The following is a 27,335-nucleotide window of genomic DNA, read 5'->3' on the forward strand; positions in this document are numbered from 1 at the left end:
TTAAGCTCAGGATAGCATATTTTCTTTCACTGGCCAGCCCACGAAAACATTGGTCACTTTAACGCGCGAATTATAAAACGGGTCGTACCAGATGAAGTAGGAGAGGAGCGCACTGTTGTAATGCTGCAGCGTGAAAGACGGGAAATCCGATTTTGACATGAATGAAATATCATTTCGCTAAGAGGGTTTCCGACGTAGTAATTACGTCGCCCAGGGTGACGTAGCTTTAAAAAAAGAAATGGTGATGCTGTGGTAGAAATCGATTAACTATCCCTATGGTGGCGTGTCAAGAACTATGCGTCACTAAGGCAGCTTCGTTCGAATTCTTACAGTATGTATGTATACATGTATGAATGCTTGGTGCACACATGTGCATACATATACATACCGTATACGTACAATACGCACGTAAAATATGTAAGTTTCAGTACTTGACGGCAACAAGCGTGTCTACGACAGGACAGGCACTGGAACCCTGAAGTGACCACAGGTACCCCTTAACGTTACTTTGTCATACTCAAAAGCTGAACTGATGTGGCCCCAAAGATTTTGGGACTGTGTATACGGAGTCTTGTAACGAAGTGCTGTCAAAGTGTGTAGGCACCGAAACGAATTTCAATCGGATATGACACAGCGAAAAGCATTCAAGTAATTTAATTTCTGAAACTGTTTGTCGGTTCCAGGAACAAACTGATGTCTAAATGCTGAGTTGAAATCGTGGCACCTGGTTGCAGACTAGTTGTTTCTAAGGAAATACCGCGTAAAATTGGCTTTATTTTGAAAATAACAGTATATTTTATATTTTTAAAACTTCAAGTTCACTCGAATCTCCGGGTACTGCCAGATCATCTGGGTGTTCGGTCTGAACATGCTTTTAAGAGGTACAATGTCTCAAAAAAAAGATCAGCCCACCCGATCTTCGCAAGGACCACTTAGCGAAGCACGTATTGAGCTTCTTGGACTTGGAAGACATCAAAGAAAAAAAAAAGCAGACACCTCTAGGGGTCTCCAGCGCTGTTCGTTTCTGTAAGCGCAGCAGTATGGCTATTACGCGGAATACTTTTCGAAAGCGTTGTTGCTACGATGAGCTCATTGCAACCAGTTATGTCTACGTCGGATGTCTCGGTGTGTTCGGCACAATCCTGCTAAAGACAAGGTGGTCAACGGCGTCTTGCACTGAGGAGGAACGTTCGGATCAGCTGGAGGCTGCGAAGAGCCCCACCACCAGCGCCGCCACCGTCAGCACAATGGCGCCCTCCGCCGGTCTGCCGGCCCCGTCGCAGAACTGCTTAGTGGTGAGCGCTGTGACGTCCTTGCTCAATAGGGATGGAGGCTCACCGCACTTGACTCCGCTGATATTCGCGCGGCGGATCCAGGACAGGAACTCACCCTTGCCCAAGTCACAGTCGCACTGCATTTCTGCGGACAGATGAGACACATAGGTTGAGCTTAGAAACAAGCAGACTTTCTAACTTACTGAATCTGATCCACAGTACATCCAAACATTTTCCTAAATACGAAATGTGGTTCCAATACACGCTGTGAAGATGGTTGGAAAGCGGAGCAGTTAACAAACACACATTTAGACATTGCGGCGTCACTTAAAGGTTCGCACACGCGGCACTACAAATTCGGTCCCCTTTACTTTTCGTGGTCCACTCTATGGTAGCCTGGAATGAACTGAATCAGTTGCTAGACCGATCATCCTGTTATATTTAAAAGCTTGGTGACGTCACTACAAGATTTGTCTGTCGTGGGTACTTTCGCACTCGCAATAGCTTCATCATCATCATCTTCATCATCAGCTTGACTATACCCACTGGAGGCCGAAGGCTTCTACCATATTCGTTCAAATAACACAGTCCTATGCTAGCTGCATCCAACTGACCCCTGCCAACTTTTTAACCTCATCAGCCCACCTAACGTTCCGCCGCCCCCTGCTACGTTTTCGTTCCCTTGGAATCCAGTTTGTTACTCTAAGTGACCATTCTCTCCGCACCACATGTCCTGCCCATAATCATTTGCTATAGAATGTCAGTAACTTGAGTTATTTCTCTGATCCCCTCTGCACACTTCCTACCTCTTAATGTTACCCCTATCATTTTTCGTTTCATACTTCTTTGCCGCAGTAGCTTACGCAACCGTAATCTTTATCGGGAAACACACGCAGGGAGAAGGAGCATGCTTCGCATTACTTGCACGAGCCGTTATACATTATGCGGTTCGCACTTCGCACGAGGGCTTCGAATGACTCCAACCCCTGTCGAAACCCTGGCTGTTTTTTTCTTACGACAATGACAAAAATATTTCTTTTAACGGTAGATGTATACATCCCAAATTACATCTTTTTCGGTGATGTTAATCAATAAAGAACCTTCGTTACGCTTTCCTAGTATACTTCTACGCAAACACGGGAGTTCCAACACAATTTTGATTTCTTTTTTTTTTTGCTATTCGGACCTCCACGCTGTTTGAATGTCCCCATGGTTATATCGACTAAACTTGAAATTGGGCAAGATGGTGCATTGCAATTTGACTAAAGATAAAGCGCACAGGAAACACAACAAAGAGCCGAAAACACAGGACACACGCTATGCTGCACGGCGTTCTCGACGAGGACATCCGCACCGCTTTCGCGGCGTTTGGCGCCGTGACCCAGCGCGTGTCCTGTGTCTTCGACTCTTGTGTTGTGTTTCCTGTGCGCTTTATCTTTAGTCAAGTTATATCAACGGCCGCGCTAGTTTGATGCAAATTTCAGAGCCCTCCAGTACAGCACCTTTTTCTTCCTTTGACTCCCATCTTCCTCCCTTCCTTACTCTGCCCTTCATTTTTTTTCTTTATTGCCTAGTCTTGACATATTGCTTTTCACAAGAACAAAACTAACAAAAATCACTCATGCTATTTACATACGCTATTTACATGTGACACACTAAAATTCACGCATACACAACAAAGGCTTGAGAGCCACTCGGGAGGTTCTGCTGAAGCTTTCTGGATTGCCAAACCCTGTCCACGTTTTCCCGAAAATAAATTCTGGCGGGCCGTGTATCTTTATCGCAATGGTAACCCGCCATTCTTGAGCGCCATATACAGTGGAGGCCCATGAGCATAATTAAATCAAACCCCGTCCTCACTTTCTACGCATAAGTACCGAATGCCATGCGGGTCTAGCAGAAAACCTTCCATTAGCGTTCTTTATTATATATCCCAAAAATATACACCTTCCCAGAAGAATAGCAAGTTAAATTACGTCGGCATTGGATGCTGTTCGGCATTCTCGACGAGGACATCCGCACCGCTTTCGCGGCGTTTGGCGCCGTGACCAAGGTGACCCGGGAACGTTAGCGCGTTGCTGGCATGAAGGAAAAAAGATCCACTACGAGGACTGTGCTGCTAAAACTGAAGCCAGGTATGACGGTGGATGACCTACACCATCAGGTTCGAGTGGCTGGCGAGTTGGCCCTCGTGGTGGTGCCCGGGTGGCCTATGCAGTGCCTGCGTTGCTGTGGAAGAGGCCACGTTCTCCGGGATTGTAAGGCGCCCAGGTGCTCAAAGTGCCGGCGCTATGGACACGCGGAGGCTGACTGCGTCCGTACCTAAGCGTCGGCTATCGGGCGTGTAGTAGCGAGCGACTCTGTGGAGCTCATGGACATCGTCGAGGTGGAAGAAGCAGTAAGTGCAGCTGAAGACGTGGGTAAGCCGCCAGAGGCGGCGTTGAGGCACCGGGTTCGAGCAGCAACATCGCCACTGCTATCACACCAGGGAGAGGGACACCATTTAGTGCCCCATCATCGACGAATCAGGCCACGACAGAAGATGGATGGACAGGCCTTTGGATGTCGACGCAAAGGCTCCCAGCGTCGACAGCGAGAAGAGAGACGCCCGCGCGACTGTCATTACCGCTGCGACTCGTCCGCGTTCCGAGACCAAGACTGACGACGACACGGTGGTAGACAGTGCCGAGGAACCACCGGCGAAGGCGTCTCAAGCACGGTGTTCCAGTCTGCGCTCGCGCACCAATACCCAGACAGACAAGCGTTCCAGCCACAAGCCGCCTCATAAACCAGAGGCAAGAGCCGGATGATACCGGCGGCGACGGCAACGTCTAGCGACATACTAGACGCGGGAGGTAAGAATCGTGCTTTTAATCCCTTCTTCGTATTCAAAAATGGCTTCTGCATCGCCGTTAAAGTGGCGGACCTAAATGTTAGAAGTTTGGCAGGTAAAAGGAAACAAAGCCAGCTTAACAGGCTTTTAATGGAGTACGATATAGATATATTGGCTAGGCGGTGAAGACCGAGAGTATGATGCGGCGTTTCATTCTAGGTTTTCCGCTGTCGTTAGTCACGCTGTTGGCTGGTTGTGTTCTTTTTATAAAGGGCTAGAGGTGCAGGCGCATCATTCGCGCATGACGGGACGATGTGCTTACCTCGATTTTTCGCTGAAAGGCAATGAGTGGCGAATGGTTTATGACCGTGTTCTTTGAAAATATCGAAGAGCGCCTTCGGACGGATAGACGGCTTATGTGGGATTACAACTGTGTTCTAAACGCGCGTTACAGGACAAGCAGTCGCGCTTTCCGTGACAGGAGCACTGAAGCGCTGTTAAGAATAATTGACATCTCTAACCTTGAAGGCATTGCAGAGTGTCTGGAAGGAGAACGTCCAGTAAAGTAAACGCGATTCCAGGGCTCAAGCCATGCATGGTTAGATCGCATCTATGCCTCTGTCGATATCGTACCACTATGCAACAGGTATGAAGTAGTACCGGTGTCGTTTTCAGACCATTGTTTGGTTCAATGCTGCGTAGGCATTGTTAAGCGTGGGAATGATTTTTCGTGGGAAATGTGGAAGTTAAACAACAAGCTACTTGAGGATGAATTGTACAGTCGAGCAGTAAGAGAAGAAGTAGCAAAAATAGACCCACAAAAAGCATGAAGGTTCGGCAGCAGTGGGAGCTCTGTAAAGAAGCCTTCAAATTAAAGAATTGAAAGATCTGCTATTATAAGTCACGAATAGAAGCAAAATGAAGTGCAGTTAAGGACACTGCTTCATTAAATGGTAAAAACAGAAAGCGGAGCACCGGGGGAATGGATGAAGGACATAAGAAAAACCAAACAAAAGCTAGAACTAATTGAGGAACAACGTTACCGGGCAGCGCTGGTTAGGACAAGGGCCGAAGACACAGCTGCCGGCGAAGCGCCAACGAAAAGAGCACTCAGTTTAGAAAAAACCCGTGCTGAAGGGAAGCACATTGAAGAAATAGAATGGAGAGGGGTATTATCAACAGACATGAATCATATCAAAATAGCGTTTTTCGAACATTACCAGGCACTCATCGCATCGCACCCGGTAGATGTTATTACATTTAATGATGAGTTACCGCGTCTCGACGACGAAACAAAAGACAGATTAGAACTGGACATAACAGAATCGGAGGTGGAGCAGCACGCAATTGATAAATTAAACCCCACTAAGTCCCTTGGACCGGACCGTTTCAGTGCGACTTTTTATAAAGTACTTAAACACGAAATAGCATCTGTCCTAACTGCAATATTTAGCGATGCCTTCAAAGAAAAGGCTCTTCCTCCGTCATATGAGTCGTCTCACACAGTGCTCATTCCGAAAACATCTGGCGCTGCCATGGCTGCCAGGGACTTACGCTTTGTGTTTCTACATGTTATGCAGATGATGACTGCTTATCGTGACAACATCGATGCAACGTGTCCATTTCCTTATTACACCGTTTGCAAGGATTGTACGTGCCCGCCCTTCATCTGCACTACCATGGAATTCAAATAACCATTGGACATGACAGCGCTGTCTGCGATTGATGCTCTTGCTTGCTGGCAACCATGGTCACCTCCGGACGAAAGACTACTAAAGCAGCCGCCGCAGCCGACCATTTCGGGATCTGGCGCCGCCATGGCTGCCAGCAACTTACGCTTCCTGTTTCTACAGGTTGGTTATTCCTATCGCGGTGTAAATGGCAAACCTTTAAAAAACCGGCCTCAGAAGTGCGCGTTTAAAGCGCCCTGGTCGCGGGCAGAGAGAACTCATGAAAAGACTGCCATATGTTAACTCCACCTAATGTCTGTACATGCTCGCATGTCACACGTTCTGCTTAAGTCTGTGCTATTCTAGGGCCATTTTTGTGTGTTTTCAAAGTTGTTCTTACTGCTTGCCGGGGATGTCGAGCTGAATCCCGGTCCTCATACCGAAGAACAAGAACAGGAGATGTTTAAGGCTATTGTGCAGATACCATCTATCTTGGAAAAGCAGTCCGATGTTCTTGACGAAATTCGTTCGCTTTGAAGTAATCAGCCGGCTATTCAAGAAAAAGTAGAGAAACTCGCAGCCTAGGTTGTGTGCGCTGACGACGGCGCATCATGTGTCCCACTGTAAAGAATCGATAGAAAGGATCTCGTCTCGAGTCGGTTGCTTCCTCGTTTGCGACTTTCCACAAAAGCCATGACAATATTAATAACCGAGCAAGAAGGAACAACTTGATCTTTCTTAGCCACCCAGATTCCGAGACATGGGCAGAGTGTGAAGACGATAACTGTAGAACTTGGCTCGATGGCTATGGAAAAAGCGCACCAGAGAAACATTTGCAGCTGCTTCAAAACTAAAAGATACGGGTTTTACTATCAGTGAAGACTTCTCGAATAAAGTAAGGCATGAGCGCATGAGGCTGATGCAGTTTGCTTTGCCAAGGAAAGTGGCGGTGACTTCAAACTTAATTTCAACAAACTCAAGTTGGCAAAACAGGTGTACACGTATGACAGCGCTACTGATGCCGCGAAAAGCCTAAACCAATAGCCACCAAGGAATCCTGCATCCCAGAAACGAGTTGATCCTAACACCGACTTGATAATTATTGCTGTTAACTGCCGCAGCCTCAAGAATAAAAAAGCGGAGATCGCTGCTCTCTTGGAATTGGTCAAGCTGCATGTTGTCATTGGCACTGAATCATGGTTGGACGAAACAATAGGCACCTGCTAGATATTTCCGCCTAATTACATTGTATACCGAAAGGACCGCAATAAGCATGGCGGTGGTCATTGTCGATAATAGACTGACATAGAGAGACAGACATGTGAATCGGTCTGGTGTAAGGTCGTACTTGCTCACGGTGCTTCAATGGCTATTGCTTCATTTTACAAATCTCCAGCACTTAATACACCGCAACCCTTATTTGAATTGAGCAACATCCTACTAACCCTGGATGCAGCTTACGTTCTTTTAGGGGGTGATTTTAATTTACCAAATGTAGAATGGGTCTCCCTTAAGCCTACATCGATTCTTCATACTGAAAGGTTTAACACAAATTCCCTATTTCAGTTTGTAGAGTAACCAACGAGAATAGGCGGCAAATGTATTTTCTGTAAAGACCTCGTTTATTCAATTACCACAATTCCCGGTTTGAGCGACCATGAATCGCAACATTGTCTGCCAAGCACCGCACAAAGCCATGTAGTGTATTTCATTACGAAAGAGGATCGCGTCAACTCGATGCCTTTCTCCCAGAATTTAGGCATCACAGTTCCAGACTTGATCCACGTGGCACCTACTGAAGGCAAAACTACTGGCCCTGTGCAGACGTATGTTCCGTCACGCACCGTTTCGCCGAACTGTCGAATAACTAAGCCTTAAATGAATACCGCCATTCCAACCATGATAAACAAAAGGCACCGCTTATATCATAGGTACTGTCGGTCACCAGAGCCTTCCTTGCATTGTAAATTGAAAGAGCTGAGCAAGATAATAACGCGAGAGATGCGCAAGACTGAACGTGCGTATTTGGGTGTTCTAGGCGGAAAAATAAAGAACAATCCAAAACAAGGATGAAAGTACGTAAAACGTAAGCAGCGTGTGTAAGAGACAACATTCCCGATATTATAGATGACGCCAACTATAGCTCGGACCTGGAATGCAAGGCTGAACAGTTTATTTGTTATTTTCAGTCCGTTTTTCTCATCTGCATGTCCTACCGACGGCTTACATATTGTGAATGAGATGAGTGGCATAGATGTCTCCGTACATGGAATAGTGTTACTTTTGCAGAAGCTCAAGGTAAACACGGCACCCGGTCCTGACCATATTGCGAATTATATCTTAAAGAACTGTGCAGTTTCTGTGGCTTCCCTTTTAGTAACACTCTTCCAAACATCAATGGATGTCAGCGCCTTGCCCGATGACTGGAAAACCGCCAACGTAGTTCCTCTATACAAAAGGGGCGACAAAACAAAAACTGCGAACTATATAGGCCTATGTAAGATGTGTTGTCGGCCTAGTTGGTGCAGTACTTCAGACATCTTATAGTAGCGCGAACAAAACCCACACAAGACAGGGTACAGGACGAGCGCGGACGAGGTACAGGATAGCGCTCGTCCTGTACCCTGTCTTGTGTGGGTTTTGTTCGCGCTACTATAAGATGTCTGAAATATAGGCCTATCTCTCTTACAAGCGTCATATGGAAATCGCTAGAGAACATCACCTACACTAATTTATTTAAGCACCTCCAGGATAACAACTTTTTTTGTCCAATGCAACATGGCTTCAGAGAGGCATTTTCTTGCGATATGCAACTAACAGAGTTTGCTCACGATGTCGATTTCTCAATTAACAATGGTAACCACGTTGACTGTATATATTTGGATTTTCAAAAAGCTTTTGATTCTGTCGCACATAATTTATTATTACTGAAATTGGCTACCCTCAAATTTCCACCCACCCTGCTGAAATGGCTCGAAGCGTATCCCGTCGGTAGAAAGCAACGCGTTATTCTTGAAGGCGCAAGCTCATCAGATATTGCAATCTTATCGGGTGTTCCCCAGAGATCAGTTTTGGGCCCTCTTCTTTTTTTTTATTATTTATCAACGGTTTCCGGGTTGACGGGTTTCCAGTCGGGTCAGATTATATGTCGACGAGTGTTGCATTTACTATGACGTCACTTGTGTAAGCGACTCCTATGAATCGCAAGGTGACCTTGACTCTGTCTTAGTTTGGTGCAAAAGGTGGAATATAACAATAAATATTTCAAAATGTAAAGTTCTGCAGTTTAAAAATAAAAAGCTTCCCTTAACCACCCAGTACTCTCTAGGCGACAGAAAGTTATCATTTGTTAAGAATTACGAGTACTTAGGTGTTATCTTCGCATACAGCCTTTCTTGGAACGACCACGAAAACCATACTGCTGCCAAGGCTAGCCGTGTGTTAAACTTTTTAAAACGCAATTTCAAGCGGGCACCTGCTGATTTGAAGGAGACACTCTACGTAACAAACGTGCGTACCATCATAGAATATTGTCACGGACAACAGGGCTAGACTTGACTAAAACGCCGGGACGAAGCTGTACCAGCAGGCGAAGTTCGGCACACAGCACGCGAGAGTCAACTTCAGTGTCCTCTTCTTTCAGGCGCAGCAAGAACATGGGGACACCAGGTGGCATTACTCCCCCTCTTAAAAACGAAATAAGGGACGGAGCGCGAGCGATGGCCAATGTAAGCGAAACGAAAGACCAGCACATTGACAGCATAGATAACGGAGGCGGGGTAAGGTGCCCTACGCGACCACGAAACAAGCGCATAGCGCACTACCGCGTGAAATAGGGCTTCATGCGGACAACGTGCACGACCTCGGAGCGTGGTTGCCGACGCGAGGGCTGCACAGTACCCACTGGACGAACTTCGTAAGTCACTTCCATGACTCGGCGCAGAACTTCGTAAGGTCCGAAGTAACGGGAAATCAGTTTATCACACAAGCCGGGCCGACGCACCGGGGTCCACACCCAAACTTTCTCTCCAGGATGGTATGCGACGTGTCGATGACGGAGGTTGTAGCGGCGTGCATCCGTGCCCTGCTGTTGTTGAATGTGAATGCGGGCAAGTTGACGCGCTTCCTCAGCGCGCTGAGCAAACTGCTCGGCGTCTGGCGTGAGTGGATGATCATCTGTGCAGCTCGGAAGCATGGCATCCAACATCGTCTGAACGTCACGTCCGTAGACTAGGCGAAATGGTGTAAAACGCGTCGTCTCTTGGGTGGCCGTGTTGTAGGCATATGTGATGTAGGGGAGAATTTCATCCCAGTTTTTGTGCTGCGAGTCTATGTACATTGCAATCATGTCGGCGATGGTTTTGTTGAGTCTCTCCGTGAGGCCATTCGTCTGCGGGTGGTATGCAGTAGTTTTTCGGTGGCTGGTATGGCTAAGCTCGAGCACGTCATGCATGAGCTGTGCCGTAAACGCGGTGCCTCGATCGGTTACGACTAGGGACGGTGCACCATGACGCAACACGATTTGCTGCATAAAGAATTGGGCGATCTCAATTGATGTGCCCCGCTGCACTGCCTTGGTTTCCGCATAACGTGTGAGGTAGTCAGTCGCGACTATAATCCATTTGTTACCCATCGATGACAGCGGAAATGGGCCCAGTAGGTCGATGCCGACTTGGTCAAACGGTGACCGAGGTGGAATAATAGGTTGGAGCAAACCCGCGGGCTTGAGAGGAGGCACCTTTCGACGCTGACACTCGCGGCAGCCTCTGACGTAGCGATGGACAGCGTCAGAAAGTTTAGGCCAATAATAGGCTTGACGAACTCGAGCGAGTGTGCGTGCAAAGCCCAAGTGGCCGGATGTGGGCTCATCGTGGCAAGCAAAAAGGATATCGTCGCGAAGGTCGGCCGGCACGACAAGGAGGTGCGCTCGATCAACAGTGCTGGAGTTTTTCTTGAATAAAACGCCATTCCGAAGACAGAATGCAGACAGGTGCCTTCCAAACTGACGGGGGACGTCAGCAGCGCGACCCTCCAGGTGGTCAATGACAGGTCGAAGTTCTGGGTCAGCTCGCTGTCGGGTCATTATGTCTGAGGCATTCACTAGTCCAAGAAACCCTCTGTCATCCGTGACGTTATCGACAAATCCGATGGGTGCCCGGGAGAGCGCGTCAGCATCTTCGTACTTCTGACCAGATTTGTACACAATGGAGTAATCGAATTCTTGGAGGCGAAGGCTCCATCGTGCTAGGCGCCCCGATGGGTCACGGAGATTGGCCAGCCAACACAAAGAATGGTGGTCAGTAACGACTTTAAACGCACGGCCATAGAGGTAAGGCCTAAATTTCATAGTTGCCCACACAACCGCGAGGCATTCCTTTTCCGTAGTGGAATAATTTGTTTCAGCGCGGGAGAGCGTGCGGCTGGCATACGCAATGACCCTTTCCACGCCAGCTTGGTGTTGTACGAGTACAGCGCCAAGGCCGATGTTACTGGCGTCGGTGTGGACTTCGGTGGCAGCGTCTTCATCAAAGTGCGCAAGAACAGGGGTAGTTTGCAGTCGTCTGCGCAGCTCCGCAAAAGCCTCCTGCTGCTCGGCAGCCCACACGAACTGTGTATCATCCCGCGTGAGGCGGGTCAGGGGTGCGGCTATCTTGGAAAAGTCGGCGATGAAGCGGCGGTAGTACGCACACAAACCCAGGAAACGTTTTAAACTCCTCTTCGTGGCCGGAACGGGAAATTTGGCGACAGCGGCAGTTTTGTCGGGGTCTGGCTTAACGCCTGCGGCACTCACAAGATGACCGAGAAACTTCAACTCTTTGTAGCCAAAGTGGCACTTCTCGGGCTTGAGTGTCAAGTCAGCTGACCGGAGGGCGTCTAATACTGCGCGAAGGCGTTCGAGGTGTTCTCCAAAGGTTTCAGAGAACACGACAACGTCGTCGAGATAAACTAAACAGATTTGCCATTTGAGGCCGGCGAGAACGGTGTCCATCATGCGCTGAAAAGTAGCCGGCGCTGAACATAGGCCGAATGGCAGCACTTTAAACTCATACAGTCCATCTGGGGTGACAAAAGCTGTTTTTTCGCGGTCCCGCTCATCGACCTCAATCTGCCAGTACCCGCTCTTCAAGTCAATGGAGGAGAAGTACTGGGCACGGCGAAGCTTGTCGAGCGAATCGTCGATACGGGGCAGCGGGTAGACGTCTTTTTTAGTGATGTCGTTCAACTTTCGATAATCAACACAGAAGCGAAGGGTACCATCTTTTTTTTTCACCAGCACGACAGGGGACGACCACGGACTGTTGGAGGGTTGGATGACACCATCACGAAGCATCTCCTGAACCTGTGTCTGAATCGCTTCACGTTCCGTCGTTGAGATGCGGTACGGCTGCTGGCGTATAGGGCGGGCATCGTCGGGAGTAATTATGCGGTGCTTCACAAGAGGCGTTTGCCGAATTTTCGATGATGTCGCGAAACAAGCACTGTGTTTTAGAAGGAGAGAACGCAGATCGTGCTGCTGTGTTTCCGAGAGATCTGTACTAATATCCAGACGATCAAGGGATGGGCGGACATTTTCAACTTCTCCGAACGTAAAACATTCAGAAACGTCCGCTAAGGCGTCGGCGAATGCGATTGCAGTAGCGCGGAAAAGATGGCGGAGTTCGTTCGTAAAGTTAGTCACCAGGAGTTTAGATCGGCCGTTACGCAGATGGATGAGACTCCGCGCCGAGGTGACGCCGTGGGTGAGCAAAAGGGACTGGTTGCCCTCAGCGACCGCCGTTCCGTCACGTAGTTCATCGCAGTTAACAGTCACAAAAACACTAGAACGTGGCAGAATAGAAACGCTCTCGGCAGAAATTCGAAGAGGGGCACGGCTTTGGCGGTCTGCGGTGTCAGTATCATCAGCTTTCTCGGTCGAAAAGGTCACGGTGCGCTTCCGGAGATCGATAATGGCCCCATACTCCCGGAGAAAATCGACACCAAGGATACAGTCGCGGGAGCAGTCAGGTATCACAAGGCAGCTGACAACAAACGTGGAGTTGCGAATTTGGACTCTCGCCGTGCACTGACCGCTCGGAGTCACGACATGTCCGCCAGCGGTTCGAATCTGCGTGCCAGACCATGGCGCCATCACTTTCTTTAGAAGCGCCGCTAGCTTCCCGCTTAAAATCGAAAAATCAGCACCAGTGTCTACCAATGCGCTAACCTTATAGCCGTCGAGGAGCACGGGTATATCCAGCGAGAGTCTGTCTTCACGTGTACGAACTGTCGTCGGGGCCGTCAAGTCGCGGTCACTCACAGGTCGCGTTGTCGGGGGGTCTTCGTCGCGTCGATTTGAAGCGGCCTCGCCCCCTGAGGTCGCTGTCTTTAGTTTTCCCGGCTCGGACTAGGCGACCGTCGCTGCGCCATCCCGGATGAGCTGGGCTGCGAGGATTGTCGGTGTGGAGACGGAGATCGTGAACGTCGTCTAAAAGTTGGCGCCATGCGCTGCTGGGCTACGTAGTCCTCAATATCCCGGGGTCGTTGGCCTAAAGGAGGGTTACGCATGTCGATGGGGAATCCCTTCAGTCCCAGTTGTCGATATGGGCACTGGCGATACAGGTGACCAGCTTCTCCGCAGTGGAAGCACAGGCGCTGCCGATTTGGGGCACGCCACAGGTCTGCCTTTCGCTGGGGTGGTTGGCGGTTGTCGATATACGGCTCGGGGTGGGCTGAATAAAGTGAGCCTTGGTCGGGTGGCAGTAATTGCGTGGAATCAGTCGGGGGACGTCGCAAGATTTCCGCATACGTTGGCCGACAGGCCTCGGTGGAAAAGGATGGCGGGTTAGCAGCTGGTACCGAAGGCCGAAGTGCTTGCTGGAGTTCTTCTCGGACAATACTAGCGACAGAGCTGACCGTCGGCTGGGGAGCTCCGAAAAGCTTCTGGAGCTCTTCGCGCAAAATGGAGCGGATGATGTCGCGAAGAAGATCCGGACTAGCCCCGAAGGCCGAAGGCGGCTCAGTGAGCGAAGCGGCGAGTACCGGCCTGTCGTAGGTCGCAGACCGCTGCTGGAGCATCCTTTCCATCGTGATTGCTTCCGAAACAAACTCGGCAACTGTGCTCGGCGGGTTGCGCACGAGCCCAGCGAACAGTTGTTCCTTAACGCCGTGCATGAGATGGCGCACCTTTTTGTCTTCGGGCATGGCCGGGTCAGATCGTCGGAACAACCTAGTCATGTCCTCCACGTACATGGTTATGGTCTCGTTCGGCATCTGTATTCGAGAGCGTAAGGCCCTTTCTGCTCGTTCTCGGCGATCCGGGCTGGTGTAGGTGTCCAGGATGCAGCGGCAGAACTCGCGCCACGATGTTAGCACGCCTTCACGATTCTCGTACCAAGTACGAGCGCCATCTTCCAAGCTAAAGAAGACGTTCCTGAGCTTTGCGGCGTCGTCCCACTGATTAAATGCGGCGACCCGTTCAAACTGGGTGAGCCAGTCTTCGACGTCTTCCGTCTGACAGCCGTGGAAAGCCTTAGGCAGTCGTGGGCTCTGTAGAGTGTAGTACGTTGGAGTTTGCATGACAGGTCGAGGGGCGGCTGCGGTGGTGAATTCCAGCGGCCCGTGCTCAGGTGGTAGGCCTAGGTTCCTCCGGCTAGCGCGGTGAACAGGAGTGTCGATTGGCACAGGACCTGAATCCTGGGTATGCGGAGGAGTGCGGGACATATACTGGGATCGATACCCTGCGCCGACACCAAAATATGTCACGGACAACAGGGTTAGACTTGACTAAAACGCCGGGACGAAGCTGTACCAGCAGGCGAAGTTCGGCACACAGCACGCGAGAGTCAACTTCAGTGTCCTCTTCTTTCAGGCGCAGCAAGAACATGGGGAAACCAGGTGGCAATATAGTTGTGCGACTTGAGATTCTGAAACAAAGATACTTATTAGCGTACTTTAACGAATTCAAAAACGAGCAGCAAGGTCTGTGTCCCAAACTATGATTTCAATTAAAGCTCCTCTCAGATGTGCCAAAATTTATGGTGGCCTCTATTGCAAGCCAGACGCAAATATCTTAGACTTAACCTATTTCACAATATTTTTATAGGCGCAACAGGTTTGTATAAATATTTATACATGAAAGCTCCCAGCTATATATCCTCCCGTTTAGATCATTCTTTAAAGGTTCAAGAAAACATGGCCGTATAAATGTCTTTAAAAACTCATTTTTTCCTAAGACAGTGCATGACTGGAATAAATTGCCAGAAGAAGTTGTCTTAGCCCCGCAATGTTCGTTTGAAAATGCTCTGTCGCGCCTTTTGTTGAATTAACCTTTTTTTATGTGCTGTGCTGCTGTGAGTTTTCAAAAACGTTTTTTCATTTGTATACGATTGTTTATTATTCAACATGTCATTTTTTGCGTCTTTCTTGATTTCATGATTCTTTTATATGAGTTTGCTCAGTAATGGAATGCGTTGTATTTTTATCATTTTTATTGCTTTTTTTTTGCAATTTGTCATCTGCATGACGATGTATGCTTTTATACTGTATCCCCCGACAAACATGGCTCCCAGCATTTTTGCAGAAAATCTGTGAGCGCAAAAACCTAGGCGTCGTCGATGTTCTGAAGCATACAGTTAGATATCCGGTCCAGCCCTGCAGCTGAGTTTGTCTTGAGACGATTGAGATCGGCTCGTACCTCCGGTAAAGTGATGGGAGCATCTAAACGGACGCTTTTCTTCCCCTGATAAGGAGGGAGAGATATCACTGGTGCCAAGCGGATGTAGGTGTCGACTAGCTCTTGTTTGAGGGAGTCTGGGGTGCCGGAAAATTGGTTGTAGATACGCTGGAGCTGCTGGCGGGGCTGGGACTGGTAGGTAATCACTTGCGGCGGGGGCTAGCCTGCAACCGGATTCGTATTTGTTGTAGGCCATCATTGCACTCGCCACCGCTTCGGTGGTGGACGACGGCTGTTGAGGCGCGCGTCTTTATCTCCCTCTTCGTTTTCCTTTCTTCTGTATTTTCTCCTCTGCCCGCAAGAGGCAGCGGAAGTGGCTCAGCTACTGATTGTGGGCGATTCCTCTGCCCGAGGGATGCGCAAGACAAATACACAGCGGGCCGTGTAACAAACATCTTTAATCTCATGTCCAGAAGGGGATTGTCCAAGGCGGTGCGGGGTCGTCGTCCGGGAGGGCAGGCCGCGAACAGCCAGGGCGAAGAGAGCGAGACGGCGGCGCGTGCATTCCTTTATAGCGCCCTCGCGTGTGCACCTCGTCAACATAGGCGACCGCGGTCCAGTGCTCTCGGCGTCAACCCGTAGCAGGCCCGTGCATTTTCTTTTCCTTCTTCCTTCGTCCACAATAACAGGGACAGCTTGGCGGTAGGCGGAGGGTGGCTGGTCCTGGTCCTGATGGGGCTGTGATGGGTAGGTCACCGCCGCTTGCGGCGGGGGCTAGCTTGCCACCTATTTTTATCTGTTGTAGGCCGTCATTGCACCCGCCACCGTTTCGGTGGTGGACGACAGCTGTTGCGGCGCGGGTCTTTTTCTCCTTCTTTTTCTTCCCTCTCTACTTTCTCTCTTCTGTCCGCGCGAGAAAGCGGAGGTGGCTCAGCTACAGAGCCGGTAGCAGGCCCGTGCATTTTCTTTTCCTTCTTCCTACAGCCACAACAACAACACATTCTTGGACGGCAAAAGTATACAGCTTCACAGAAAAATTATTGCATCTTCGCAATCCAGAGTACATAAGCATGAAATGGGAACGGCATGTTGCTTGTATGTGGTGCTACCAGCAGTCATGGAATGGGTCCAACCACACATCAGCTCGAGCTTTTCTTTCCCAACAGGGAGCGCACGTAGTCGTTATCCCATCGTTTGAAGCGAACACTTCACTGCACCATGTATCAACCAAGTTTCAACTGTGCGGCTCCTTGACCTTCAAAAGGTAGTGTGATCTTGAGATTATTACCTGTATGTATCCATTATTAATCATGTCTACTCAAAAGCATCCTTTTCCCAAAATGTATTCAAGTGCGATGAGGCGAAAAGCCTTTTTTAAAACGTCACTGATACTGCTTAACTGCGTCTGCTTCTATTTGCTTTGTGGTGCGGCGTTCGAGGAAGCGCCAAATGAAAGACGCAGCACGGACGCCTGGATCGGACTCCCGGCAGGCTCAGCTTCGTATGTGCGTGAATCGAGTGGTGGTATAATTGGTCATGACTGGAAGTCACGTCGCGATTACGTCACATCCGGTCACGAGGTCACGCCCTGTCACGGCAGATTACGTCATTAGGTGGTGAGGTCACAAGCTCGCGTTAGCCCGCGGAATCTCGTAAATGGAACTTAATGAGCCTATTAAAACTTAGAACTTGGTATAAAGTGTTCCCGGGTTTAAATTCTACCGGCAGCGGCTGCGTTTAGATGGAAGATAAACGGAGACGCGTCCATGTCAAGTGCGGTGTCGGTCCGCGATAAAGATCTCAAGGTTGTCGAGGTTATTCAGAAACCCTCCATTACGGCACCACTTTTTTTCTCTTTCGCCTCCTTCCCTTAGAGAACGGTGACGTGTCCGCCGTTAAGAGTCGCCGACTGTGTCTTTCCTTTCCTCTAAGCCAATTATTAAGCCAAAAGGCTTTGATGCCACATCGTTCTCGACAGACGGTTGTTGTGGCTGTAGGAAGAAGGAAAAGAAAATGCAGGGGCCTGCTACTGGCTCTGTAGCTGAGCCACCTTCGCTTCCTCATGCGGTCAGAAGGGAAAATAGAGCAAGAAGAAAACATTTGGTGGGCCTTAGCAATTAGTTAAGCCTGCAAATTGGGAATGCAACCTCCGCTTGGCTACGCAAAGTGTTTCGCTTGTGGTGGTGCGCATTGCTAATCTCCTGTGTACCAACGAAATGAAAGGCATATTTTTTCGACGTTCCAAACTTTATTATTCATTCATAGATTCTTCTTTCTGTAGCCAAATGAGCCGGAGCAAAGCCTGCAAGCTCTTGCAACTTTTATGACGTCAATCTCTTGCCGCCGTTCGCAGGTGTTCGACTGGCCATGGAGTTATAGAGGCTAGTCAAATGTTCTAGCCTCTATAGTGGAGCGTAGCTGCGGCGCGCTGAAGAGCCGACTTGGTCCGCCGGTACTCGCACTAGTATGACGTCAGTAGCCACGTGACCGACCACTGCCGCCACTCGACCGTGGAGCGTAGCTAAGGCGCGCTGAAGAGCCGACTTGCTACCCTGACTCTCGCTCTGGTATGACATCAGTTGTCACATGATCGACCACCGACCGTGAATGGTAGGCTCAGGTACGGCGAAAAGTTGAAACCTGACGTAGTATTACTTTCGCAATAAAAGAAGAGGGCGAGAAAGACGCGCGTCGCAGCAGCCGTCGTCCACCACTGAAGTGGTTGCGGGGGCAATGACGGCCTACAACAGGTAAAAATTCGGTGGCTGGCCAGCCCCCACCGAAAGTGGCGTTGACCTACCATCCCAGCCCCGTAGGGAAAGGGTGGCTGTTCCTGGCACTACGGGGCTGGGACGGTAGGTGAACGCCGCTTGCGGCGGGGGCTAGCCAGCCAGTGAATTTTTTTTATCTGTTGTAGGCCGTCATTGCACCCCCCGCCGCTTAGGGGGTGGACGATGGCTGTTTCGCCGCGCGTCTTTCTCTTTCTCTTCTTTTTCTTTCCTCTTTAATTTCTCTCTTCTGTCCGCACGAGGCCGCGAATTGGCTCAGCTACAAAGCCAGTAGTTGGCCCGTGCATTTTCTTTTCATTCTTCCTACAGCCACAACAACAACAGCCCTGTAGGGCCAAGAACAGCCATCCTTCCCCTTCGACAGACGGTTGTCAGCAGAGATGCCACGCTTTCGAGAGCTACAGTTAAAAATAAATTAATAAACCTTGTCTTCACTGAGAATCGAACCTCCACCCCTTGGATCCCCAGCCCAGTGTTTGACCAACTAAGCCACGCTCCGGATTTCTTTCTTTATTGCCTGGTTTTGGCACACCACATAACCCGAAAGGAAACTGCGATCAAAATATTGACACACAAGAAGATGAATAATAATGAATGTCATGACTAGCCAGCGTTAGACTCGTCGCTATAAAACTCCGCCACGCCCTGGATCGTGAAACGCTCTTCATAATTCCCCTTGCCTACTGCGAGGATGATAGCGGGATTCCGCGAGTGACAGATACTGCGAATTTCCTTTCCTCTAAACGAAATATACAATGCCGGTGAACTTTGATGCTTTCAATGAAATGCTAGCTGTGTTTGAAAAAGCGAACGCGATGAACAGTCATGACCGGTCATGACCTCACCAGGCGATTCATGCATATACGAAGCTTACCCCGCCGGGCGGCGCATTGGCAAACGATATCTCGTAGGAGCACTCGAGCAGACGACGCTCTGGCGCGTGATTCCTCCGAGCAGCGCCACCAGGCGACAAATAGTGGATATATAGTCTGAACGAATAAGAATACATTTAAAGGCCACTGTTCCCGTCGTTTTGGTGGCGCCGAGCCCTGAGGGAGAGTTTCCTGGACTGAACGGCACCGGAGAACCACCTTCAAAGGCAGGTCCCATGTGTCGGCCGTCGTTACGCCTACGGCCGAACAACGCTTCCAAGCGGAGGTTGACGCCAACAACGCCGCCGGCTCCACCTCCGCCGCCACCTACTTCGTAGTTGTAAGCGCAGGCACATGCCGCGCGCTGGATCCTGCGCCTCGGGACCTGACGTCCAAGGTAAGCACCGTACTCTCGGTCTATTTTCATGCTATAATGGCGCTACCAGATAGGTCCTTGCGACTCGCCACAATCAATGTTCGAGGGCTTAAAGCGAGGAGGAGACAACGGCAGTTATATAGGTTGGCAGTGGAACAAGATATAGACATCCTTGCTGTACAGGAAACTAAAATCGAAGGCGACGATGAGACCGAGAGTATGGCGCACCCTTTCACGTCAATGTACTACGCGTGTGTTAGTCATGCTGTCGGGAGATCTGCGGGGTGTGCACTCTTTGTTCGGCAACATTTGGGGCTGGATGTCCAGGCAGTGAGGACGGACATGTCGGGGCGCACGGTTGTATGCGATTTTGCTTTTGGCTCAGTAGAGTGGCGGGTGATATGTTTGTATGCTCCTAATGTGCTCGAGGAAAGACGACAGTTTTTTTAGTGTCTCAAAAATTTTATGAGTGTTGACCGAAACCTTGTACTGATGGGCGACTTTAATTGCGTGCTATCGGCGCGTGATAAAGCGAGTGTTACACCGCACAGAGACGCCAGCACGGCAGTATTGAGCAAAATAAATGACGAATTTGGGCTCGAAGACGTGGCGGAATCCCTAGGAAGCGAGCTGTGCGTTCGCTTCACGCATTTTCAAGCAGCAAGTTATGCCAGACTAGATAGGGTGTACGTGTCGGCCGAACTGATTGCGCTTTGTCGTGAGTACCACGTGAAGTCTGTTTCATTCAGTGACCATTGCCTGGTAAGGGTTGACATTAGACATAAGGCAAAAAAGGAAATCTTCACATGGGAGCTGTGGAAATTGAACGCGAAAATTTTGGATGACGATGCTTTCAAAGAACAGGTGTCAGTTATGCTTGAAAAAATTGATAACGACACAGCCACAGCGATAAGCGAGCAATGGGAAACATCCAAACAAATAACAAAAATGAAGGCACTGAAGAACGAGCCAGTGCCATAAAGCATGCGAAGAATAAGTATGAGGCAGATTTGCGGAAAACCTTGCAAATGCTAATAACTGAAGAAAATATAGCCCCCGGAACATTCAAGGCCGACATCTGTGAACTCAAGCAAAAGCTGGAGCAGATAGATATCGAACGTTATCACGGGGCGCTTGTTCGAGCAAGAGCAGATAAAGTGATAACCGGTGAGACCCCAACTAAAAGGACCCTGGCAATGGAACGCAAATGGCCCAGCAAGAACATGATTTCTGAAATTGAGCAGGACGGAGTTATCATAAAAGGAAAAAACGACATCGAGCACGCTTTCACACTTTTCTATACAGCCTTATTCGTGTGTAGAGGGGTCGACTCAAACAGCTTCAAGGCAGAATTCCTGAATTTGATGCCCAGAATTGATCACAACTCAAAAGAGAGGTTACAGCGCCCGACTACAGCCGATGAAATAGAGTTGGCAATTGACGACTTAGCACGAGGGAAATCCCCGGGGCCAGATGGATTAAACGCCGATTTTTACAAAGCTTTTAAGCAGGAACTAGCGCCTATATTGGTTCGAGTTTTAGATGATGCTTACGAACGAAAGCGTCTACCGCTTTCATTCCTGTCCACTCATACAGTTCTGATCCCCAAAACAGATGATCGAGCCGCATTAAGGCAAGTAACTGCCTATCGTCCTATTAGCTTAACCAATGTTGATTATAAGATATACATGAAAGTACTCGCTAAAAGACTTCAAACGGTTATGAAGGATATAGTTGGACCACATCGGACGTGCGGTATCAGAGACCGATCAATATTCACAAACATCCACACGGCGAGATGCGTGCTGGATTGCTGCGATGCTCTACACATGCGCGTCGCAATGCTCCAGCTCGATTTGGAGAAAGCGTTCGACCGAGTGCCACATGAAATTCTGTTTACCATTTTGCAACATGTAAACGTCGGAACAGTCATCACAGAGGGTGTCAAAATGGCGTACAGTGGTTGCACGACGCGGCTAATAATCAACAAGTCGGTGGGAGCGCGCATCGAGGTGCAACAATCTGTGTGTCAGGGTTGCCCCATCTCGCCTCTACTCTTTGATATATACATAGAACCCCTTTGCCTCAGTATCATCGGGACTTGCTATATCAAAGGCTTCAAACTACAGCAAGCCGAGGTCAAACTCTTTGCATATGCCGACGACGTTGCGGTTTTCTGCGTTGACTATGAGAGCATTTTGAAAACTCTGGATATTGTGAAGCGTTTCTGTGCTGCCAGCGGAAGTGCTGTCAATTGGGCTAAGTGCCTTGGATTTTGGCATGGTACCTGGCCAGAGACCCCTGGTGCTTTCGCCAACATGCAATGGCTTAGTACACCCGCGAAGTACCGAGGCGTTCCGTTAGAGTTTTACCGCGACAGTGAGTCCTACTGGCGGAATCAAGTTGGGGAAATGCGTGATAGGACGGAGAGGGTGAAAGATTGGGACTTGTCCATGTTCGCACGCAGCACTGTGTGCAATGTGTCTTTTGTTAGTAAATTGTGGTATGTGCTAAGTGTTCTGCACTGCTCACGCGCCAATGTGCAAAAGTTTCACCGCATATTCGCTGTCTTTGTGTGGGGGTCGGTATGGGAGAGGACAAGCCGTACAAACCTCTTCCGTAGTGTTGGTAATGGAGGCCTTGGCTTGTCGCATTTATACCTGCGGCAGGTAGTTAATCTTTTCTGCTTCCTTCGAGACGTGAAGGACCCTTTTTTACGCACTGTGTTACAGATCAAATTAAGCAAACTCCTACCCGATTTTGTTGTTTCTACTGAATACGTAACAGCACGTGTTGTTTGTTTTCTCAAGGAAGTCGTGGCGGCCTGTAATTTCTTAAGTGCACGATTCTCACGCGATTATTTAGCTGTAGTAAAGCGCAAAAAGTTGTACAAGGACCTTGCAGACGTAGCTTTTCCTGTACCACTCTATCGCACCATCATCATCATCATCATCAGCCTGATTATACCCACTGCAGGGCGAAGGCCTCTCCCATATTTCTCCACTTAACCCGGTCCTGTGCTAGCTGCATCCACTTGACCCCTGCGAACTTCTTAATCTCATCCGCCCACCTAACTTTCTGCCGCCCCCTGCTACGCTTTCCTTCCCTTGGAATCCAATTTGTTACTCTCAGTGACCATCGGTTATCCTCTCTATCGCACCATGTACAGTGCCAATCCCGGTAGCGACGTTTTAAAGCGCTTAAAGAGAATGCATGTGGCTCCAGGCGCACAGTCCTTTTTCTTTAGGCTGCACACCGGAACCTTAGAGGTAAAAACCTGGATGGAGGAAAAGGGACTGTACGTCCCCTGGGGTGTGCATTGTTTTTTATGCAGAAAGCCCGAAACCGTCGAGCACGTCTTCTTGGAGTGTTTGGGTGGCGTGTTCTTTTGGGACGTACTGCAACGAACACTGAAAAAAGACCTGCCTCTTGACCCCCGAGGAATTCGTTTCCTAGCTGTGGAAAATGATGAAGGCGTCCCTTTTGACGCAGTAATGCAGATGGGATTGCCCTGTATATGGAAAGCCTGCATGGCAGCGCGACACGCCGACATTGATGCAAGGCCGGCACGCCAGTACTTCTGCGAATCCTTTGCGGCGTTCGTGGCAACCCACAAGAATGTGTACCCGGTGCCCGAATGGGTACCGAGAATAGAGCCCCTTATGCACATGAAGAGTTTTTAGCAATTACATCAGTCAAGGTTTGGCTGGAAGTTTTAGCCCATACCGACGCTATGTACATTCTTCTCAAGTATTCTTTCACTTTTGTTGTGTAGCGATGTATGTCTAAGCAGGCAATAAAAAAAAGCAATAGAATAACACCAAGCATCTCTTCACTGATGCCATTTAAACATGCGTTAGACTCGTGTGGTATTTTTTTTTTCAGAATATTTTTTTTGTAATTGCCTTCACTGTAATTATATCCTGCCTTCAGTGAGATTGTTACCTTTAGGTTGCGTTTACAGACACCTTTAAGTAAGAATCCGTATGACAACAGCTACACTAAGCAATTACCTTCCTCATAATCATTTCCTGCCTCGGTGAGTGTATGTTACCTTTAGGTTGCGTTCAGAGACATCTTTCAGCAACAATCCCTGTTTACAGTGAGTGTATGTTACCTTTAGGTTGCGTTCAGAGAGATATTTCAGCAACAATCGCCGCTTAAATCGCTGAAAGCTTCGTCTGCTCGAGTGCTCCTATGGGATATGGTTTGCTAATACGCCGCCGGGCGTCCAATCCAGGCGTCCGTACATCGCCTTTCATTCCCCAGACCCATTCAGCTACATGGCAAAGCTTCGGGATGGGTGCCCAAAACCTATTACCTGTATAGGGTGTACCTCAGGGCTCCATTCTCAGACCCATATTGTTCAACTTGGCCATGACAGGCGTCGCCGAGAATCTGGAACTCTGCACAAGTGCAAGATTCGCTATATATGCCGATGATATTACCGTCTGGACTGAGGCAGCGGATTACGTAGACAAATATTCTATGTAGACTGAACTTCAGGCGGCCCTTTTTGTCTTGAAGATACACTAACCTAAACTGGCCTCAAACTCGCAACACATAAAACAGAATTGATTAGTATCGACGGAAAACATAAAACCAACCCCAGTATGCAGATCCATGTTCGCATTGGAGGCAACACCATCACCTCCTCAAATGGGCAAATCCGCATTTTGGCCTGCCCATCTCAAGCTGCAAAAGTCCCCAGAAATGGGTTCATCAGCTACAACGCCTTTGGCCAGCACTGCTGTCCAACCGGCATGGTGGTGAGCGGCAACATGCCTGCCGTGCGATAGCCCGAGTAGCGGCGTTCAGAAAAATCCTCTAAGGCACACCCGTCCTCCCACTGTCGAAGACTGACTTCGCTAAGATCGAACGTCTTCATCGCCCAACACTACGCACTATTACCGGTCTACCCAACACACTCTTATAGCCGAACTTGATCGTTTAGCCGCTCTTCCACCGCTCGCTACCATCGTTTCTGAATCACAGACGCGGCATCGAATACGTCTAGAGAACACTGTCCAAGGGCGTCGCCTGCTGGCCTGGGATGAACAGCGTAACGATAAAACACCAGCCCTATATTCATCTCTTCCCCCTTGGGAGATGCCAGGAGTCACACGCTTCCATCGCTGACCTATAAATCGCGATTTTGTCATTCCGCGGGAGCTTCTCGCTGCCCCTCACCGACAAGAGCGAATCCCTGATATGACTGGCATATACACCGACACATCGATTACAAGCGAATTTGCATCTATGTGCTGGGTATGCGATGACAACCCTTCCCTTTCAGGCGCTTATGCCTGCCATCTACCTCAAGGTACCCCTCTTCATGCTGAACTCCTCGCGATTTGGGGAGCCTAGTCAGGAGTGCCATGCACCGGAACTGGTTCAATGCGTATTCTTACTGATTCCTATGAAGCTTACATGGAAATCGCTACTCCGGGTTCACAAGATGCAACTGCTACGGACCCCAGGTCGCTCGGACAAATCAGCGACCAATGCGGCAGCACACGCCGTGGCTGCTTTGGCAGGTGGGATGTCTACATTTACTTCCCCAGTCCCTTGCTTCATACTTCCTCGACCTTGGACGGGCAACACACCCCTTCTCTTGCCCTTATGCACTATACTCGGACCAGTCTTCATAGCCTGAGTCAGCATCGTATGCAGGTGGCCCCACCAGACTCGCCCGCTGGCGTAAGTATAAAGAGCAAATGATTACGCGCCCCACTGTACGACTCTAACGCGCGGCGGCATATCTCATCTACTCTGGGATTGCCCTGCTTTTTCTACTGGACTCCGAAGACATCCGGCGCTGCATGGTTATACACAAAAAAATAAACACACAAGAGAATTGAATCAGGACGTTAACACAGATGATGCGCTCGCTACCAACTGCCAGTTTTTTGGGGTACGAAGAAGAAAAAAGCTTCACCCAAAACGTGGGGTTGCGATATGAAAAAAGTAAACAAAAAAATTCAGAAAATATAAACGAAAATAAAATGAAAATAATGATAAATTAGGTCTAACTTTTTGTCACATTGTCCAACGTCTTGTCAAATTGTCCAAACAGAGAAGTATAATCTCCTTGCTGTTGAGCGCCACCGACGGAACACTCACGCATTCCCCTTCTTCTCCCGAAATCATCTTGAATCTCAGTAGTACTTGCGAGCGGGCTAGTTGGCTATACGACTCCGAAGACATCCGGCGCTGCATGGTTTGTCGTGACGCTGGGACTAAGTCGACCCGGCCTTCACTTGGTTGCGTGCAGAGACTCCGGGTTGATGAAGGATTGAATCTTCGAAGTTGGTAAAATATATACAAGCAGGTTTATTGGCACTTTGAGAAAACTTATTTATATGAAAAAAAAAGGTATATCAGCAAAATGGCAAGCATTAAGAGTTCATAGCGAGAATCGTCTGGATGAGCCCATTACCCAGGGCTCAGAGCATCATTTCGTGCCTATGTCCAGCCCCACTCTGAAGATTCTGACCAATCAGTTCCAGGGCACACCCCTCTGATATCGGCAACCAATCGAACACATCACTGCACTGATGGTCTGATGCACTGACTAGTCCTGTATTGTTTCGTCGGGCGTGGTCACTTATTGTCGGGTAGAGCTTGGGAACGGCGAGGAGGTAAATTTCGATTCTTCTGCAAAGATCCGCTATGTTGGTTCCGGCAAGTCGATTTCCTTCTCAGAAAACCAAGTGTATGTGCGCGACACGAATACTGCTCTCAGCATTGTCCCTTTCCGGCAATTGCAACTCTTTCCAGCATTCACGGGAAATCCTCTAATGGCCGTAATCCTCATGCTCCTTTCTTCTCCTGTACGTCAGCGGACGTGTCACTGCGATCGTCTTCTTTGGACAATATGCATTCCTCAATTGACAATAGCGCCTCTCTACGGGAAGGGTGAACAGGTACCAAAAGCACTTCCGGCTATTTCTCACAGGGCGACGTTTCTTTGTATTTTTCTTGACGTTATCTTGACAGGGCCAACTTGGCAGTTGTAGGGTCACGACAAAGCAAAGCATGCTCATCCAAAAGGTTCATGTGAACACGCTCAATTAGAGCCCTTGCACAAACAGCACATATCAATACCATGCCCACAGGCGCGCAATAGTGCGCGCAAGTGCGGACCATGCACGGTCCAGAACAGGTTATACACAAAAAATACCCGCACAAGAGAATTGAACCAGGACGTTAACACTGGACGCTCCGAGATCAAACCCTACCGCCTGAACTACCGTTCCCTTCCAGAAACTGATGCTAACACACAGATGATATTTGCTAAGTATGGTTCGCTTAGTGGCCTGGTTAGAGCATTATGATTTGAGTGACGACCTAAACAATGAAGATTCTGTCTACTTCCCTTTACCCCCATACATGGCCATGAGCCTTTCCATTCAATAAAGGACAATCAATCAATCAATCCCGCTTCCTCGAACGTCACACCACACAGCAGACAGAAGCAGACCCATATTTCTTTTTAGTATTGTAACCATCACCATCACCAGCATTTGCAATTTATTTGTAAATCAAGAGCGTTTTGTAATCAACGAGCGCAGTATATGCCACAATACTCCGCCGACACATTTATCCACGCTGTAAAGGAAGGGTGGAAGGTAGGGGCGAAAGATGAGACTGAGATAGAGGTGTCGTAGTGGAGGGCTACTATCCACTACGCTATAATAGCTTTCACCTCATCGCACTTTATTCGTCCAAAGTGCCCTCTAGAATTTTTACATTGAAATATAAAGAAACATTAGGGGGGGGGGGAGGAGGAGGGTTAAGCGAAAGCCGTGACACCAGCCTCTTTGACACCAGCTGTTCAATCCGAGGTTTTGTAGCAAGAGCTATACT

General features: G+C 49.0%; 1 protein-coding gene across 1 annotated transcript in view; it reads right to left on the bottom strand.

Annotated features, from left to right (window-relative positions):
- Positions 1 to 638: 638 nt before the first annotated feature.
- Positions 639 to 27,335, bottom strand: part of LOC146187569 (uncharacterized) — a 378,746-nt gene continuing 352,049 nt past the window's right edge. The window contains exon 5 of the mRNA XM_084605785.1: positions 639 to 1,419. Within this exon, the coding sequence (XP_084461911.1) occupies positions 1,196 to 1,419 (224 nt within the window). The 3' untranslated portion in view covers positions 639 to 1,195. The remainder of the gene's footprint in view (positions 1,420 to 27,335) is intronic.

This window comes from Amblyomma maculatum, chromosome 6 (genome assembly GCF_055883805.1).
Source record: "Amblyomma maculatum isolate TAMU_Amacu chromosome 6, ASM5588380v1, whole genome shotgun sequence".
Lineage (NCBI taxonomy): Eukaryota > Metazoa > Arthropoda > Arachnida > Ixodida > Ixodidae > Amblyomma > Amblyomma maculatum.